This window comes from Aristolochia californica, unplaced genomic scaffold (genome assembly GCF_029961685.1).
Source record: "Aristolochia californica isolate CCGP_79_NKW_82.1479 unplaced genomic scaffold, dmAriCali1.0.hap1 SCAF_6, whole genome shotgun sequence".
Classification (NCBI taxonomy): domain Eukaryota; kingdom Viridiplantae; phylum Streptophyta; class Magnoliopsida; order Piperales; family Aristolochiaceae; genus Aristolochia; species Aristolochia californica.
The window spans coordinates 41,996,327-42,015,989 of record NW_027182257.1 but is presented as its reverse complement, the minus strand read 5'-3'; the positions used below and the strand labels follow the sequence as shown (position 1 = coordinate 42,015,989).

General features: G+C 36.8%; 3 protein-coding genes across 4 annotated transcripts; 1 reads left to right on the top strand and 2 right to left on the bottom strand.

The window, feature by feature from the left end:
- Window positions 1-1,045: 1,045 nt before the first annotated feature.
- LOC137934829 (protein WVD2-like 1) lies at window positions 1,046-6,141 on the bottom strand. Of its 2 annotated transcripts, none has more exons than XM_068779364.1 (7): window positions 6,043-6,141; window positions 3,745-4,243; window positions 2,687-2,775; window positions 2,500-2,593; window positions 2,341-2,412; window positions 2,039-2,149; window positions 1,046-1,644 (listed from the first exon to the last, which is right to left on the bottom strand). In XM_068779364.1, exons 2-7 carry the CDS (start codon window positions 4,237-4,239, stop codon window positions 1,378-1,380), a joined length of 1,128 nt encoding a protein of 375 aa, XP_068635465.1. In that variant the 5' UTR covers window positions 4,240-4,243; window positions 6,043-6,141; the 3' UTR covers window positions 1,046-1,377. The 2 variants fall into 2 exon arrangements, with proteins under 2 accessions (XP_068635465.1, XP_068635466.1); XM_068779365.1 differs by lacking the exon at window positions 6,043-6,141 and adding an exon at window positions 5,863-6,033.
- Window positions 6,142-8,968: 2,827 nt separating this feature from the next.
- On the top strand, window positions 8,969-19,652 carry LOC137935432 (uncharacterized protein At2g34160-like; the record flags this gene model as incomplete). The annotated part of the gene is made up of 7 exons (XM_068780086.1): window positions 8,969-9,085; window positions 9,253-9,402; window positions 9,781-9,829; window positions 10,636-10,698; window positions 10,785-10,849; window positions 11,011-11,054; window positions 19,628-19,652. Coding segments are annotated over exons 1-7 (513 nt in total), but the record flags the coding sequence as incomplete, so codon positions are not given.
- Window positions 11,308-15,679, bottom strand: LOC137933905 (ureidoglycolate hydrolase). Its single transcript, XM_068778010.1, has 12 exons — window positions 15,455-15,679; window positions 14,748-14,833; window positions 14,008-14,082; window positions 13,389-13,517; window positions 13,197-13,283; window positions 12,893-13,095; window positions 12,697-12,799; window positions 12,530-12,621; window positions 12,328-12,390; window positions 11,842-12,082; window positions 11,712-11,752; window positions 11,308-11,486 (listed from the first exon to the last, which is right to left on the bottom strand). Exons 1-12 carry the CDS (start codon window positions 15,638-15,640, stop codon window positions 11,389-11,391), a joined length of 1,404 nt encoding a protein of 467 aa, XP_068634111.1. The 5' UTR covers window positions 15,641-15,679; the 3' UTR covers window positions 11,308-11,388.
- Window positions 19,653-19,663: the final 11 nt, after the last annotated feature.

Genomic DNA, 19,663 nt, shown 5'->3' with positions numbered 1-19,663 from the left:
CTCCGATCTACTGAAATGACTCCATCAGCAAATTTGGTCTCTCAAATCTCCCTGGCACTGATCAAATCCATCCAAAGGAGAGGATGTCAGACATGACGAAAATGTTGATTTCTTGCTTATGATATGAGATCAGTTTAAGAATAAGAAACTTTCGTTTCAAGAAGTGTCTTGCATGGATGTAGACCATGAAGAAAGGGGAAGAATTGTGATTTGTCCATAGGTTAGAGATCGTCAAGAGGGAGTCAGTCAAAAGCAAGAAAAAGGCAGGTTCAAGTATGTTCTATCCGACAAAATAAATTCAAAAGTAGGTTAACCAAAATTCAGTCTTGGAAACTCAAATGGAGCTTCCAGCAGCTTATTTTCTTAACAACTTTTGACTTCCCTTGAGAATGCATTCATTTCGTAGCCAATAGAAGTAGCAAAGGTCATTCAATAAAAACAAAGATCTGGTTAAGTTTGTGTTTAGCACAGAAAGCAGCTCTTCCCTCAAATGAGAAAGCCAAATCTAATTTTGTTTGGACAAAGAACAGCTTTAATTGACCCATGAAGCCATGACTTGATTCATCAAATGTGTTTTGGTGTATTTAATGCGGACAAGGTAGTCAAGATTCTAAAGTGAGACAGGAGAGAATGGCTTAGAAAGAGAAAACAAAGAGAAACGAAAAGGGGAGTAAAGAAACAAGAAAAAAGTGGGAGATTTTGTTTTTTTTGGCAAAAAGTGATGCGATGAGACGTGATGGGAGTCCCCAAAGTTTGAGACGAGAGCATCTGTTCTTTGTTCATATGAATGCAAAGAAGGAAAAAAGCTCTACCATGTAGTTTCTTTCATGGTTCCTACTGATCTAGTGCTGAAGTTCCAAGGGTTTTACAGTTTCAGCTGTCTTCCATGAGGTTAAAATTGATCACGATGGGTGACTCAACATTCTTTCATTCATTGAACTAAATAATCGGAGAGATGTTATCTCTTGCCCTCAGGAAAGTACCTCCAAAACTGTTTCCATTAAAAAGGCACAAGATAAGAAAGAAAAGACGAGAAAACCTCACAAAAACAAAAAACTAGTAATTACAACACTACAAAATAGATTGCTCGATAGGACCTTTCACCTTCTGGTTCATAGGCTATCAACTCTTAGCTCTGTAGAGAGGTACATAGCACTCACAGCTCTCTTGGTACCAAGTAAACATTACCAAATGACATGACAATGTTCAGTAGTAAGGTCACCTCATCAGATGTAACATACATAATTTACACTTATATCACACAAGCCCAATACAACAAGTTTTGCACAGATAACACCATATGAGATCATGCATAAGAGAGGTGAAACGAAAAAAAAAAAAAACCTTTTTGCCTCTGTAATTTAAATAACACGCTGGTCAAGATTGCACTGCAATATCCACATTTCTGTCTCCTGTTGTCTTGTTAGAAAGAGCTTTGGCACTTGCCCTGACTAATTTAGCTGAACCGCCACTCCTCGCATTGCTCCCAGTGTTTTTGTTGTCTTCTTTGTAAGAACCCAGACTGTGGCGGTTGTGCTTTCCACATGAAACTTTACCGTTTTCTCCTGGTGAAGATGGATTGACTGCATCACTGCAGCTCTTTCTCCGACCCAATTTTGGTGATTTTGGCCTAGTAGTGGGAACCTGGAGAGGAAATTAGTAGCAGTTAATACCCTGCCAACTCTTCTCCCACCTTTAATTATAAGCCAGAAAAGCGACTACCTTACTCAGTTAATGACATAAACTATGAGAGCTTTAAAAAAATTTAATTAGAAGTATTAAAACAGGACAAATTAGTTTCATGAAACATCCCCTCTAGTATTCATCTTCCATAAAACCCATCTTTAGACTGTAGCACACCATCGGCTACAGGTCATTGCAAGAATAAATTTACTTCAACTTGTACCATTTTGCAGAGATCTTGACACACTTTTCGAAGTTCACATCAGTCTCATCATATTTTGTGCTAAGTCAATAACAGATGATTTTGGATTCTCTGCCAATTGTTTGCATGTATGGAAGAAGAGGAAAAAAATACCTTTTTCAGCTCCACCTTTGGAGGTGGTCCTTCATTGTAGAAACTAGGCATTGGATTTGCTTTAAATGTCAAACTCTTCCTAAGCTGCCTTAGAGCTGCCTCTCGTTCTTCCTGAAGGAAAATTTAACTAGTGAAGGCAAATCGTTGTCTTCTCTATGAAAATTAAAACCTTGTAATTTTAGAGCAATAATTTTTTGAGAGGCAATAAGCAAAAACCCAAAAAGAACAGACATCTAAAAGACCCCGAAGTGAAAGAAAGAAACAAACTGAAGTAGAAGAAGCATCCTATCCAGATACTCAACCTTAGTCCGAGCTTCACACTGGCTTTTTTCAGCCTCAAGAGCCTGGTGTTTCTCCTCTAACTTTGTGTAGAACTAGGAAACATAGAAACCCGTCCATGAGAATTACTTCTAGAACAAAATAGGTAATTTAATGCACAAATTGTCAAGAAACTTGTTTACCTCCTTTCGCTTCTCTGCACGCTCACTGACTCTGAATACAGGTGCACTCCCCAGGGTAATCTTTGATTTCAGTGTCCGCACAGAAGCAGCAGTTCTATGTTAATTAAGGAAAAAAGACATAAAACATCTAGAAATATACGCTAGAAAGAAACACAAAATTGACAAGGCAGAACCCAATTTAGGATACGAGGAAGCAACAGAGCATGCATCTTCTTCATCTGGATATTTTGTATTATCAGGTTGCAGAGGCTTTCTTGACATGAGTTGAGTGGCTTGCTGCAGTTTCAAAAGACCAATATCACAGCTACAATAATGAAGTTCTAGTGCAAACTATACAAACACATGACATAAGATAAGTAAATCAATTGGCTTCAAAGACCAAATTGAAACTGGCCATTCTCTGGAAGAAATTTTCAGGAGCTCATTCTTTAATCCAAGAGAAGTTTCTATTCGGCCTAGTTATCCTTTAAAGCCATTTCAAAGTCCAACAAACGTAATAGGAGAGCTACACAAAAGTGTGTGAGCAGCAGTATTGTCTGGATTATCACCCATAATATTTTTCCCTACTGTTTTTGTCCCATAAGATGCCCACATGCCATCTAATTACCAAAATGAATTTCCTATAGAAGCTACAAATGCTCTTCCTGGTTTAATGAGTATGGCTGTATGTTTGAGATAAGGATAATATAATGCCATAATCAGTAAAACAGAAAAGTAATTGCAGCATGATGACCAAGGCAGCATATAAATATACACGTCAACTGGTATAATGTTTTCAAGAAAATAAGGGAGCCTGGTCAAGTGAACAAAATGACATCTCCAAAGAAAATATGACAAAAAACTATGTGGATAACATTTCAGTGGTTCCCTGAATAAAGGAAAAAATTAGAAGAAGACAATTTTTTTTTTCTTTAGGGTATATATTCAAAAACAATCTGTGAGAAAGTGTTTTAACATTCAAAAACAATCTGTGGAAGTTTACATAAAAGTAAGGATTAGATAAGAAGAAAGTGAGACTTCAAGTGGAAGAAAAACTAAAATGTGATTTCCATGATGATCCACTCTCTATGAGGTGAAGTATTTTACAGTTGGTGACCAATAGAGTTGCCAGTACTCTTCTAGATAATTCTTTTCAAAAGGAAAAGATGGGACCTATTCTTTTGTTCACAAACATGTGTATGCATGCAATTGTTGTTTTTATGTTTCAAATAAAACTGGTGAGATCAGAAGTAAATATCCCGTCACCTGTGTCTTTTTCATATTTGAAGATTGCAAATTAGCAGGTCGGGATCCAGCAGAAGCACGCTTATCAGTTGCCAGAGTAAAAGGCTGGGGCACAGTACAAGAAGGTCGAGCATTCAAAGCATTTGAAGTTTTTGAAGCTACTTTTGCTGGAGAAGTTGACTTCTTGTGATTATTTGGTTTCTGATCTTCAAAGTTATCCATTTCCTCCCGACAAACAATATCGCCAGAGTTGTTTTTAACAACAGCCACGTCTGTTCCATCTTGGCCTATATTGGTAACATCAATTGAATCTTCTGTGCCTTCTTTTACTCCACATCTGTTCACTTCAGAATTTTCTACAAGGACGTTTTGGCCTGGTTCCTCAATTTTTTCTACTGACCTCTGAATTTCATCTTTTGCAGGAGTAATTTCATTGGGAGTTCCATGCACATCACCATTGGAATATATTGCAATATAATCCTGCTCTATAGACTCATCCAGAACCTCCCTGCCCATTGTACTGCAAAAACCAACAAAAACTCACCATGATATTTATGCATGGAGTCACCTTAAGAGGAAAAATCCAAAGCATTCTTCCACAGCACTTCGAAGAGATAAGACAGGGACAAGCTTTTCATTGCTCAAAGATGACCTCATGTTCATAAGTAAAATCCAAAGGAAGTTGTCTAATATAAGATTTCACCAAGGACCAACTAGTAAAATATTTTTTGAAATGGATATCTCCAGAAAATTTATCTGATATATCCCACGATGGCAGTAACAAATCAGACAGACTATGGATACAGGGTAAAGGTAACTTATCCAATATCTTCTTTAGTATAACTACACATATCACTTCTGTGATAAAAATATATATATATATATATATATATATATATATATTGACCACCACTATCTCTTATCTGACTACTCTTCGGTCACAAAGAATGCCAACTGTTTATCTGAGAAGAAGACTTAATTCTGAATGCAATACTAGGCAGAATAAAAATTACCAACAAGAAACAAATAAAATCTCTTTTTCAACAGCAAAGATCTGAAGAAATAACAAACTTTGCGCTTAAGCTGCGACAGGGGACAGAAAGAGAAGCAGTACAGCCATATATCTAAAAAGAAGAACAGAAAAAGGAAAGCTGATGTCATTGGGCATTAATGCTCTCACATGTAGTTGAAGCTGCAGAGGCTTAACATGATAAACTATGCATGGGTAAATGCTATTAGATAAGTAAATAAACAACAAAGACAAATCTATACAAATAAAAGAATAAAAAGCTACCTATTCAGCATCCTAAACCAAGAGAAGCCATTGAAATAAAGTATGAACATTAATTTCAATTAAGAGAGAAAAAAGACCAGTTTGAACGAAAAGTTAATTAACAGAGATGACTAAAAAACAAGCCTCGGAGACCCTCTTTTCAATATGCAACCACTTCCAACACAGTACAGGTATACACCAGAAAGAATCAAAGAGGTAGAAAAAGAAGATATCATTCACATAGACTCGTTGCACCATGTTTACGTGAATTTAATACGAATTTTACACTAGCAGAGACCACGACCACGTGAAAGGAAAATCCAAAACACGCACAGGGCAACAAAAAAAAGATAGAGCAACAACGTAATAGAGTTGGTTTCCAGATGAATTAAGATCACTAATAAGACACAATAAGAAGGAAAATAAGAAAAACAGAGGAAAACACGTGCAGACGAAACCAATGGGCTTGAGGAAAAACAAAATAAAACAAAGGGAAAAGTGACACCATAAGGAATCAAGGCGTAAGTCATTTGTAATACAGGATTCCATAAAACATCATGCATAGCAGAGTAAAATAGCAAATTCCGAAACCCAACAGCCAAATCTAACCTTCCTCCGCTTGATTTACGCAATGTATTAAATGCAAAAAAATAGAAAAGGCTCCTTCAAGAAAAATAAGCAAAAGTAGACGAAATCAAGAGCTGAAACCATTGAATCTACCCATTATCGTGTAGGAAAGAACACTAGTACCAGAAATGCAAGGTAAAAATAGCTCCCACCTCTCTTGCTCTTATCAACATACAGAACGCATCGAAACAGAAGCAGAAAACGTGGCATCAAAAAAAATAAAAACCCAAAACCCTCACCTGAATCCACCCAAAAACCAAAAGCTCCACAAAAGCAAGTAAAATCCCCAATCACTTCCCAACCACGTCAATGCATACCAAAAACGACCAAAGAGATCGGCATTCCCCTCCACATTCTCACACCCATCATGCAAAGAGCCAATCAAACTATTTCAAAAGAAATCAAAATTTTCCTCTTACATTTCCACCCGATCCACTGCAGCAAGAACAGCAACTCTAATCGAATTCACGGAGCTGTTTCTTTTTAACCTTTTTTTTTTTTCCCGGACGACGGGACAAAATTCGTCACTCTCAGTAAGTACAGTAGACAGAGATGCTTATATAACCTTCCAAATTTAACGGCGTCAGCTGACGGCGTAATTCGAAAATTGAAAACCCTAGGAGGGCTTTTTTCCGCCCATAGTTGGTCCCGGGTTCGAAACTCGTGCACGCATCTTTTTTGACACATTTACAGCGACCTCACCTGTCCTTGGACGAAATCGTAATTCGGTCAAAACCTCCAACTTAATTAAATTACCAATATAACCCTGTCAGGTCTTGGCTCTGGCAAAATTGGGTCGATATGGGTAGGTATTATGTCGTTTAAGTGGAGGATTAGTTGGATAAAGGGCAAAAATGTAACAAAGACAATGATTCGGTGGGGCCACAATGAATTAATCACCAGCTCTTAACCGCGTGACATCTGGTCAAATCTACCCTTGGTTTCCACCGCGGTGAACCGGGGAGAACAAGGGCGTTTAGGGTAAATAAATTAGGAAGAGCGCGAATGGCGATTTTATTGGTCAGTCGTCATATCGGTGAATAGACGCGGCCTAATCGGTGCTTCGACGGTAAGAGGCGCGAATGGCGCCTAAAAAAAGGGGCCCAACTGATCAGTTGCCCTAACCCTTTTGATAAAGTAGTAACAACTCCCTAATAAAAGGGCGCCTCTCATTCCAAAACTGCCCCTTCCATTATTCTAAACATCGTTAGACTCTTAATCTGTGTTAGTTATTGATTAAACCCATTATGGAAAGAATGGGGGAACCTATCTTCTTCCTACCACTAATTGCGTCATATTTAAGCTTTTAATATTAATTCCAAAAGGATCAACCCGGCATTAGGGGAAGGTCGAGGGTAAGATGGTCCAGAATTTAAAATAAAGGAGGCACACTCATTAATGCCAATCGGCGCATCTAACCTAATTATATATAATACAAGAGATGATGAAGATTGAAGGGCACAGCCAGTCCCACCTCGGCGTGACCATAAGGAAGATGGAACGTACTCGCCGTGGACTGCGACCGTAGAGAGCACGAAAGCTGGCTCACTTCCGGGACCGGTGGGCCCTGCGGAAGTGTCTCCACTTTGTGACATCTTGACCTTGGCCTCATGTGTCACCATGGCGCTACAGTTCTTGATAGTGGAACTTGTTCGTGCGGGGACGACGATGTTACGACTTAAGAATCTGGGTGGGTCCCTTTTATTTTGTATCTCGAGTGCCGACATTCACACGAGTAGCGATTTTGTGGATTTGGCATGTGTGGATTTGGCATGTGTGGATTTGGCAGGGACACGGTTGCACTGCTTTTGTGGGTCGGTGCTGGGCGGCGAGTGGACACTGTAGCCCGCGTTATGCCACATTATATCTTGTAACACTCGTCTTCAACCTGGAGTTTAGAACTTTAACTTATTACATAGTATATGTTAAAAAATATGATAAAAAAATTTTCTGATCAAGTATTCGATATCATTAATGAAACAATGAGTTCTCAAATTTTCTAGTTCAGCTTAATCGTCTACTTTTGGCTTGCACTTGGCCGCTTCACCAACTTTACTAAAAAAATTCACCACCTCTTGGAACACTTCATTGTAGACTCTTCCAATTACCTTTTTCTTTTATATTCCTACTTCTCCCCCCTCAAATCAAGGATGAATGACACCAAGAAAGCTACCTTGCCAATCATAAATATAGGAGAAGAAACATCACTCTTTGCTAGACAATTAATCTTGTACTCCGACAACAAGTGGAATAACATATACAACTCACTTGCACAAAAATTCAACCTGTTGTTAATTTCTTAACTTGTCACAACCCTTTTGCGTGACAAAAAATTGAAGCCAATGAAGAAGGTTATGTTTAGACATACTCCTGACCATACGCCCTTCTATTCTTCAGAGAAGGTATGTTGGTCTTTGGTGAAACTAATCCTTCAACCATTCACCTGACCTCAAGAATGGAAAAATAGAGAACTTAGAGTGACCAAAAAGAAACTAAACAGAGTAGTACACTAGTAATCACCAAACAATAAAGACAAACTTGGTTAGAGGTAAACAAAGAAGAAGAGAAGAAAAAAACATAAAACTCTCATTATAATAAGAAACATGAAACTTTAAAAATAAGAAGTTCAGATGGACACGGAGACGTAAAGTAACAAACATATAAGGGGAGAAAATGTAGCATAAAAATGCCAAACATGGAGTGATTAAGTCTGACCAAAATTCTCCGTTTAGAAGAAATTTTTTGTCTAAAGAACTAAAACTCTAGGAAACAAAGAAAACTGAACTCACGTCAATGCATAGAGAAAACAAAGGAGAGAGAAAGAATTTTGATAAAACAAAGTTTTGCTATTTCGATTTAGATATCTCCCAAAATATAGCTCATAATAACAAACGATTTGTTACTCAATAAACTAGACTCAAAGATCTTCAACTTAATATGCAAGTTGACATAAAAAAAAATTGGACCTTAATCTTTTCTAATTGCTTGATTAACTTTGTTCTGTATCTTGACCATTGCAGACTCTATTGAAGATATCTCCTTATAAAGAACTCAACTCAATATGAAAGTTGATAACTCTGAAACTAGACTTAAATTTATTTTATTTAAATATAATAGTATTGTATAAAATATACATTTTTAAGGTCATAATCTAATAGATTTTAGACTCTATAATCTAATCGAATTGAGTATTTTTTCTTCTTAGGTGACAGACAAGGATAGTCTAAGACTAAAGAACAAAAGTGATGGGAGAGGGACTGAAATGAAAATCAAAACTTAAGATAAAAAACTTATGGGTGAAAGAATGATTTGAGTGAACATTCAGTTATGGGCGGCATAACGACCATGCGATATCCTGCTTCCCGATACATAGTTTTAGGAGACCGATATGCTACGGTGTCCTTAGGGACAGTGTCGTCATTACGCATAATCAAGGGACTCTTTCTCGCCAGGCAGTTGGCTGTTCTCTAACTGCCTAAATGAGCGACCACTCGCCGGGCAGTCAGGAAGCGCCGCGCCCGCTGTCCCCCTCCCCCAACCAAAGTTGCACCTTCCCCGAGCTATATAACCTGCTATCACGAAAAGCGCTTCACGTTTTCTAGCCAATTTTCACTTCGAGAAAGTAAAAGAGAGAGGAAGAACAAGAGAGACATAGAAGTTTACGCATGGAGACGGTTGCAGTCGCAGACGCCACGAACGTTCTCCCCGGCCACAAAAAGAGCCGGATTCAGGTCTCCAACACCAAGAAGCCACTCTTCTTTTACGTCAATCTCGCCAAGGTACATACGAATTGATGCGTCATCTTCCTTTGGATCTAGATAACTTGTTCTTGTCTACTGCTTCATATATAGTCGAATTGCGCTTTTATTATTACTTGATCTCACGACGATCTACGTTTTGAGATTGTTTATATCATAACTATATACGCAATCTTTAGACGTTCTATACCATCGAAAGAGACATGTGGATCAAACATTAATTTGCCTGCCGGATCTTGCTGTTGTAGTGTTATTAGAGCATCAGAGATGCACTTTTCCGTTTCGAGTAAGCGCGAAGTTTGAAATAAGGAATTAGTGCACGCTTATCTATTCTTTTCCGATTTCTGTGCGGCATATTCTGTATAGCTTCTGATACTAGTTCGTATCCGTTGGTTGCAGAAGTACATGCAACAGCACAATGAGGTGGAGCTTTCGGCTTTAGGCATGGGTACGGATTTGCTGAATTCTAAGTTTTGAATCCTAGTGGCAATCTTGGACATTTAAGTTTTTCTTGTTGCTATTTCTGATGTTTCTTCTGTTTCAATATTCCCAATTATTGGCAGTATCAGTCAGTAGTTTTACTTAGTGTAGACAATTTCTTAAAATGAGATTGAGATCTTTTCTGTCACTCTGAGGTTACTTCTTTTCCAATCATTTCTTGTCCTGGTTGTATGTACATTCTCTTGAGCAGGTTTTCTTTTGTAGACTGAAATATTGACGTTCAGTGTGATATCTGTTAAAAAAAAATTATCAACATGATGTCCTTTTCCACAGCTGCTGTCGAGGTTTTATCTTTTGCTAATTATTCTTATTCTTGATTTCTTAAATGCAACTACTGCTGTTTCTCCTTTTACACTCGTACCCGTGCCATTTTCTTCTAATCTTATTTTTCTTGATTTTTTAAATAAATTAGATGAAAATTATATTTGATATCTTGAAATTTAATCTTGAAAGTCCGACTCAGATATCTTTTCTTCCGGCGAATAGTGTCAGAATGCAAAGGTTTGCCGCGCTAAATGCTTTATTTACACCGGCAATGCTCGACCATCAGAATCCCTACAAATGTTTACCTTGATTATTTCTGTATTCTGCTGATAATAGTTTTTATTTTGGGTAATAGCTTTTACATATGCGACGATTTATGTGTCATCTGACGCATGCCTGATTTTATAAAAAAAATTAAATGCAAACTTTTGTTTTGTTAAAAAAGTAAATGAAAAGAAAATTAAAATCGGGGTGCTTGATTCTGTACAGCAATCGCTACTGTGGTTATCATTTCGGAGATTCTGAAGAATAATGGTCTGGCTGTTGAGAAGAGTAAGCATATATCTCTTCATTGCGTCTACAGTTTTTTTTCCAGAAGGTAGCTGACGTTTATTTTTTCGCCCTCTTTTATTGAGCAGAGATTTTAACATCAACCGTCGACATGAAGGATGAGACCAAGGGACGCCTTGTTCAGAAAGCCAAGGCATAACTTTAACTGAAAACTAAAAAAACCATCTGAGCTGTTTCAAGATTTGAACTTGAAATTTGAAGCCCTAAACTTTTCCACCGCTCCTTGGTTAAACATGTTTCTTCATTTTTTACACAACGATTCTTGTTTTCAAATTTTACTGCTTTGCCTTGCAGATTGAAATACTGCTGGGGAAGACCAAGAACTTTGAAGATCTGATGTTAGTGGAAAACAGGGACCGTGAGGCTGTTGACAATAAGAAGGAATGAAAGACAACACTATCAGTAAGAGACTATGTTTCTGAAAACTTTCACTAGTCAAGATATCGATCACGAACAGAAGGTAGTTGCAAGATATGCCACTACTAGTTTTGCCTTTTTGATTTCGTAGTGATTTAGATGACTCTAGGTTGTTTGTGTTAGTATGACCTTATCGCCTCAACCAAGCAGTGGCCTATGCTAAGACTCGTAATATTTTGGACAGTGATTAGCTAGAGTAAAAAGTCAATAACAATTTACATCATTGAACTTGTTCATTTTTCACATATAAAAGTATCACTCCACAGATAGTTTGGCAAGCGTGAGTGCCAGTACCTTCACCCCATTGGCGATATCATCGATGGATGCATATTCTTCGGGCTTATGACTGTAACCTGCTTCCACACAAAATTCAAACTTTAATGGAAATCTTGTGATTGTTACAACCGGGAAGATCCTTACACAATCTTCATGCGAGTTGCTATGAAGTTGTTAAGTCAGAATTATGTCACAGGATATAGATCCTGTAAAAGTTCTAACCCATCCACTACATACATATAATCACCAAAGAAGCAAATCCAAGGGAAAGCAATTGACGATAAAAAGTTAGGGATGCAAACCTTTATAGCATGGTATGAAGATCATGCCCATTGGAGATACCCTGCAGACATGTAAAAAACGCTTACTAATAGGCGAAGGCCCTCTTGAAAGAACATCAGGGTACAGTAACAACAGGTGTCGATATTTTACCTTGCCATGAACAGTGAATCATGATATGCTCTGCTTATCATCAATTTGTAAGAGAGATTGAGCTCTTGTGATGCAGCTTCCATTGCCTTAGTAATAGACTTGTCAGAAAGTGCTGGAGGGTCCTGATTAACAATTTTAAATTCAGACAGCTTCACTCGACGGTTCTTAGAGATGGTAAGGGCAGATTGATGAATTTTCTCTATCACAACATTCCTTCTATGCTCATCAATATCTCTTGTATCTGGAAAACAGAGTAGAAAGTTATTCTTTCAGATATGTACAAATGAAATCACCTGAAGGTAGAGATTGTGAAATTTGGGGAAGAAAAAGAAGTGCAGCATGAGAAGAGCATATTTAGACGAAAGAGTATAATTCAGTTATACTATCATAATTAACGCAGCAAAAGAAAGAAAAGATCCAACACTTTCTAAAATTATTTTTAGCAAGTAAAAAAAAAGCTGGAAACATAACAAGAAAGAGAAATACCAATCTCCAAGTGCGATTTACTAGGGATACTATTGATTGCACCTGGATGCAATTCAAGTATACCTGGAAGAAACAAGGGACCATTAAAGAGAAGGAACAGAGTAAATGGATATAAGAGCCCCAAAAACAAGTTTTCCACAAAGTTTGGTTTTGTTTATATTAACTAAGGGTGGAAAGCAAACGCTTCAGAGTTGCAGCATACCTACAGTACCAACTGTGTCTACTGATCCAGATTCTAGAACATGCTTCTCAACAGAAAGTGCTAATTCTGCCGCTGCCAGGCCTGCATCATTTCTGTTCATAATAATCCAATTAAAAGAGTGTATTGATGAAGGAGTACAACGCTAAGTCAAGTGGAAGCATTCAAACCTATGTGGCATCAGGACTGCCCCTGCATGACCTCCATTGCCTTCAAAATCCACTTTCATACTTGCAGGGGCAGCAATGGCAGTAACAATGCCAATAGAAACACCTGAAGGAAAATAGCTTATGTTATCCAAAGAAACAGAGATCCAATTCTATTAAAAATGTAACAAGCAAATGCCCAAAAAGGAAACAAACCTACCTTCTTCTTCAAGGATGGGACCCTGCTCTATGTGCAGCTCCAAAAATGCAGAGTAAGCACCCTTTCTTAGAAAAACACTGGATAAGTCCTCTCCATCAGTTGCATAGCTAGCCTTGCGTGCAGCATCAATAAATGATACATTTTTATCATCAAAAGTTTGTGTAAGAGCTTGTGCAAGTTGCTCACTCCCCGCCAACAAACGACTGGACATGAAGTACAAAACAGTAAATGGCCTGAGTTCTAAATGAAACACAGATATTAATCTGAAGTATGATAATAAAATATCTTCTGAACCGAGTAACACCTTCCCAAGCAACTGATTCCAAAACGGGTTGGCTCTTCTGATGTGAACATGATAACCTCCAAGGATCTTCTTGGCTGGAAACCCAACCTGTAACAAAGATGATCTTCGGGTCCTCTCTCAGGATGAACAGATTTAACCTTTAAGCTCAAAATGTAATTCTAGAGATGAGATTCATTCAAAAAATAAAAGTACCGTTTGAGTGTATTGATTGCCTCTATAGCACCCAATACACCAACTACTCCATCATATTTTCCAGAGTATGGAATTGCATCAACATGAGAACCAGTTGCAACAGCTGCAAGTTCTGATTCAGAACCTTCCCTGTGTGACATAAGAAATGAACAAGTCATACAAAAGCTTATTGACTTTAATGATGACAAGAAAAATCTTTAATTCAATTATGGTCTCTATTTATCGGAAAGGTTATCTATTAAAATCTAATGGATTTTTTGAGTGACATAATGGAAGATGTGGCAACCTGGTCTCTTTACAAGGACAAACCTTTTAATTTATGAAAGAACCATAGCAAGCATGGATCAGCACACAACTTGACAAAGTTACGTGAGTCCCACAGGCAGGACCATCCTCCCCACCAAATGATAAACCAAATGCTTGTAAAAGCAGTCAGCCTTTTTGGCATCTGAGGCAAGAGTATGGATGACCCGAGTGGATGTTTGAAGTTTCCCATGCTCAACATAAAGCTATACCAAAGAGATCGCTTGCAGTTTCCATTGATGAACATGAAACAAATGTAACAAATAATCTATGCTAGATTTATCACTTGCACTGCAAATGGAAATGGAAAACTTACCATCTGCCAAAGATGTTTCCAACAACATCCTCTCTAACAGCAAGACCAGATAAGGCCATCAGGTTTTTAATGTACCTGGAGTTACCAACATGTTTTAGCAGATAACAACTATAACAAATATACTAACAAAAAAATTTGAGGATACGAAATTATATGTACCAAAAATGAGAAAGATATAAGCAGGTCCAAAACACCTTTTTCAGGTAGAGAACAAACACCAAAAAAAAAAAAAAAAAAAACTAGCAAAATAGGACCTTAAGATCAGTCACAAGGCATCATCAACAAACATGATCCTCAGGTGAAGAACAGCAAGCATGTTGAGGTTTGCTGCTTTGTAACTTGATCACCCAAGGATGAAAGTACCATGTTCTTCAACCTTTTGAAAGCTAAATTCGAGAAATACAAGAAAAAAGCTAGACTGATTCAGGTTAACAATTCAATCACATCAAGATACATAGCAAATACAATACATGCTTAAAATAAGGATGATCAGAATATTATCTGAACTGGTCTAGCATATTGAGCCAATGCTCGCACAAATTTTACTGTTCTAACCAAATGTACCATGGTTTCTTTGTCACTTTATGCTCCATATTAACACAAACTACTCAATGATCACAAACAACTCGATGCAACACAAAAAAGGGTAAATATGGGCAGATGCTTGACAGAAAGATACACAGTAGCAATACAACAGTTCGTATAATCTCAACGAATCATCATAAAACAATCTTCAGTACCTCCGAGCTGATACATCCTTCTCACTGTAAAGGATTCGGGTAACTGAAGGCGCAGGTGTGTCAGAGAAAGTCGAAAGCTCATCAATCTGTGAAGCAGATGTAAAGTATTATTTTATAATCAAAGAAAACACAAGCAAAGACAATGGTCCAAATCCTTGAACAGTTAGCTTGAAGAAGTAGCCATTCAGAACAGTCGGCACTAGACTCAGGGAAAAACAAATGCATAAATATTTTTCGAGGACACAAAATCCAAACTTCCAAAATCGAACTCAAATATCTAGCTTAATAAAATTCTATAGATTGAGCAAGACAAACTAGCATCATACAAAATTGCCAACCTTAACAACCGGAAATCAACTTAAACAAAACAAAAATCTCCAATAATCTCCAAATGAAACAAAAATTTAACAGGAAAAGCAAAAAAGAACGCAAAGCCCAAATCTTTGCTCCCAAAGTTCAAGGTAATATCAACCAGTAGTGAAGCAATTTAAAATGCAAAAAGGTATTCCAGATTAAGCAGACACCGACAAACCCACTAAATTATAACTCACCACCTCTCATCCCATTCATCAGAACTCAAGCATGTCACACCTCTCATTATCCACAGAATACACACTTCAAGCAAATCACTATCGATACAAGTGTCGACTCTTGATACCCTCCAATACAAAAAGATAAATTTTTTTAATCCATAATCCCTCTCGTACCTGATTCTGTAAGGTTTCTTTATCAACCGATAGTGACGATGGGGAGTGTGAACCGCATAACAAAGTCTGAGATGGGTACCCAGAAAACTCCTCCATGGTTTTGATTGTTGGGTCTTCATTGCTGTGAACTGAACCAGAGAACACGAAGAGGAAAAGAGCGAAAATAGACGAGGGTCTCAGAGCCATGATTGAGGTGAAGCAGGGAAAGTGGAACAACCATCGGATCTTATGCATTATTTGAGCTACCATAAAGAATCCTACAGCTCTACCATGTGCTGACGATAGAGCATCCATTTGGATCACACGGTGAAATTATAATTACAATTACTATCACTTTCTTGGAGAGCCACATAAGAAAAGTTAAATTTACTTGCCATTAAGGGTGTATCTATAAATACAACATCTAAGGAGTTGTATATAGAAAATGTTTGAATTATGGTTTCAAATATATTATTTATAAAATAAAATTACTAGGGCTCACTTCTAGATGTTTTGTTGTTGAATGTTCAATACAGAGAATAATGGCTAGTACATCCGCATGTAGAAGTAGATTCATTGGGTGCATTGACTGGACACATCCCTTGGGTGTAAGAAAATGTATCTCTCTTGAGGAGATGTATCTTTATAAATAGTCATTAGTGCCACACCCTTTGGAAATCTATAAATTCCTCCGTGGTCTTATAAGTGAGGCGAAGGTTATTTGAACACCCTGGCTGAATGGGAGCAAGTTTATCACTTGTAAACGAATTATCAAAGGTTATCTTGTGCACTTCAAATTTCATTTATATTCTTCAAGATGAAAGGTGTGGCTCTCATGACAAGGAGAATTATGGAAGAATTTAATATCTATTTCTATGATATTTTATTTTATTATTATTAGACATCAAGTCTAACAAATACAAGTGAATAATGTCTCTGTTGGTATCACGGAGATAGATTTTAATTTTTTATATTTTTTTGGATATTTATTTATGAATGAAAGTCAGCCTAATTTAGGCTTATTGTGTTTTGGCGCGGCAGGCGCGCTTGCTGGTGCGGACTTGCCAATGTGCAGGTTTGTGCAGTCCGGGTCGTTAATTACCCAGAACCATGAACCAAACCGGGTTTTGCTAATATAATGAGCCAGAATGTGTTTTAAGAGTTGTTTTGACCCAGAATTTTATTTTTAATGGAATTTCCATGTTATTTGGATTTTATTTGGCTATTTGAGATCCAAGACTATAGGTATAAAGATTTATATGTTGATATTTTATAAATAGTTCACATCTAATTGGTTTAGTTGTTGTTGTGTAATTATTTCTTTGCTATAATTTCTTGAAGTATTTATAATTTGTCTTATTGCATGCCTTGTTATATATTTATGTATTTTATGTGAAAATTAATTTAATTATATAATTTGCAAAATCCCCAAAGGGTAATGCGAGTTGTATAATTAGATTAGTATATTGTAAATTAATTCATATGAATCCCCAAAGGGTAAGTATGAATTAATTTATTTGTTTGTTTGTTTGTTTGTGATATGGTTGTTTGTTTATTATGTGTGGAATGATTTGCCTAGTAACTCTCATGAATCCCCAAAGGGTAAGTGGGAGTACTAGATGGCTGAGATGATTGTATAATTACGTATGTTCTTCCATATATTAAAATATTTTCTGGATGACAGGAATATCCAGTAGTGGACATAATTTTGTTGAGTCCCTAAAGAAAAATGTACTTGATGGGACTAATTATGTGAATTGGTCACAACGGGTTGACTTAATGTTACGATGCTATAGGTTTGATAAGATTATAAGAGTGGATACTCCTCCTCAAAGACCTTCCCGAATAAACTACCCCGATAATCTGAAACAATATAAGAAGGACCTTAGAAAATTCAAGGAATGGGATGATGCTAATGAAATTTCTAGGTCACATATTCTTGGGCTTTAAGTGAGACACTCTTGATGACTTATTTTCATGTCCCCACTACAAAAGAGATTCTCGACCAAATTGAGGCTAAATATGGAAAAAAAGTCGTCTACTCACATCAATAACTTATGGCAAAAGTTCACTCATGCCAAATGCTCAGAAAATGTTGATGTGAGAAAACATGTAAATGACATGCTTGCCATGGCAGATGAGTTACAATATCATGGTAGACCAATGGATGAAGAAACTAAAGTGGTCACCATTATCAACTCTTTACCCAAATCTCTCAAATATATTCAAGATTTTTATTCTTTGTCCAAGACAAAGAGGACTATATTAGATTTGGTTAATATGATTGACCACCAGTCCAAAAGACTCAATCCAAGTATTGAGTTAGATAAACCTTCACCTAGCGCTAACGTAGTTTTGAAGCCGAAGAAGAAGAATTTTAAGAAGAAGGGAAAGAACTTTCAATTTCAAAACTTCAAGGACAAAAAGATCAATCAACGAAGGGTTGAAGTATATGCAAATCAACGTGTTTGCTTCTTTTGTAATAAGCCAGGACATATAAAGAAGTATTGTAGGGCTTTGAAAACCATGCAAGAAGGGCAACAGGAGAACACTAGTGAGTCCTTATCTCTTGAAACTTGTATTATTTATATCAAGCCTTTTAGTTGGTGGGCTGATTCAGGTGCAAGTGTTCATGTATTGAATGGGTTGCAGGGCTTCAAGGAGTTAAGAAAAATTGAGGAAAAAACAAGCTTTATTTACATGGGAAATGATGAAAAGGCCATTGTGGAAGGCGTGAGAACTTATCGGCTAAAGCTTGTTAATAACATGTTTTTTTATTTAGAAGATTGTCTTTATGTTATTTCTATGAGAAGAAGTCTATTATCTGTATCTTGTCTTGAGAAACTTGGATTTACATTTTACTTTAGAAGTGGAAAGTTTCTTATGTTACAAGATGATAAAGTTATTTTGAGAGATTTTCGAAATTCTGGTCTATATCAATTGCAATTTACTGGAAATATGGTGTTCAATGTTTTTACTTCTTCGGATATTAAATAAAATGAATTGTATTTGTGACATTTATGACTAGGGCATATAAACAAGAATAGAATTACAAGACTTGTGACATAAGGATTATTGAAAAATCTTTCACGTAATGATTTTCCTATTTGTGAGTGTTGTATATATGGGAAAATGACAAAGATACCCTTTCCATCCAAAGGCTCAAGAAGTTCTCATGTTTTGGATATTATTCATTTTAATATATGTGGACCTATGAATGTGAATACTCGTAATGGTCATTCGTATTTTATTACATTTATAGATGATTTATCAAGATATGGAAGGGTATATTTACTGCATAGAAAAAATGAGGCCTTAGATTATTTCAAAACCTTCAAATAAGAGGTAGAAAATGTCACAGGAAAGAAGATCAAAACATTGCACACCGACAAAGGTGGAGAGTATAGTTCGGAATTATTCTCTGAATTTTGCAAGTCAAATGGGATTATCCATATACACGTGATCAGAATGGTATTGCTGAAAGGAGAAATCGAAACTTACTAGAGATGGTAAGATCTATGATGACACTTGCAAATTTGCCAATATCATGTTGGGGCGAAGCACTATTGACAGCTACCTATATCTCAAATAGAGTGCCTTCAAAGTCAGTTGACACCTTATGAGGTATGGTTAGGCAAAACTCCTAGTCTTAACCATTTTAAAGTATGAGGATGTGTTCCTCATGTTTTTAAACTTGATAAGGACAAATTGAAGGCTAAGACTCGAAGATGTTTATTCGTTGGGTACTCTGAACATTCGAAATGATATAAGTTATATGATCCCAAGGAGAAGGTGATTATTGAAAGTAGACATGTAAACTTCATTGATGATAGATTTGATAATGATGAAGATTTAGGTACGAAGTCTCACTTGGAAGAATATGTTGAAATGTCTTCTTCTGAATCTCTTTCTAATATAGATAATTCTACCCAAACAGATATTCGAAGAGGGACTAGAGGAAGAAAACCTAGTAAACTCCTATCACCTTCAGATTTTTATACCTATGCTGGAGAAACTTATGAAATAACAAGGTTGAATGAAGATGTTACTGATCCTGACTCTTATGAGGAAGCAGTGCTCCTTGATGTGGATTCCGACAAGTGGAAGTCGGCAATGGAAGAAGAGATGGACTCTATGTATAAAAATGAAGTTTGGAAATTTGTTGATCCTCCTACATCGGTTAAGCCCATGAAGTGCAAGTGGATTTTTACAAGGAAGAGAAATGTTGAA

What these genes read in the sequence shown, in the direction of transcription:
- LOC137933905 (XM_068778010.1), bottom strand. Translation starts at nt 15,640, where the DNA reads ATGGCTCTGAGACCCTCGTCTATTTTCGCTCTTTTCCTCTTCGTGTTC. An exon ending in GATTCACTGTTCATGGCAAG is followed by an intron (nt 11,753 to 11,841) that starts GTAAAATATCGA and finishes ACATGTCTGCAG; the next exon opens with GGTATCTCCAATGGGCATGA. An exon ending in CTTCATACCATGCTATAAAG is followed by an intron (nt 11,487 to 11,711) that starts GTTTGCATCCCT and finishes GTGTGGAAGCAG; the next exon opens with GTTACAGTCATAAGCCCGAA.
- LOC137934829 (XM_068779364.1), bottom strand. Translation starts at nt 4,239, where the DNA reads ATGGGCAGGGAGGTTCTGGATGAGTCTATAGAGCAGGATTATATTGCA. An exon ending in CAAATATGAAAAAGACACAG is followed by an intron (nt 2,776 to 3,744) that starts GTGACGGGATAT and finishes TTGAAACTGCAG; the next exon opens with CAAGCCACTCAACTCATGTC. An exon ending in AGTGTGAAGCTCGGACTAAG is followed by an intron (nt 2,150 to 2,340) that starts GTTGAGTATCTG and finishes ATTTTCCTTCAG; the next exon opens with GAAGAACGAGAGGCAGCTCT.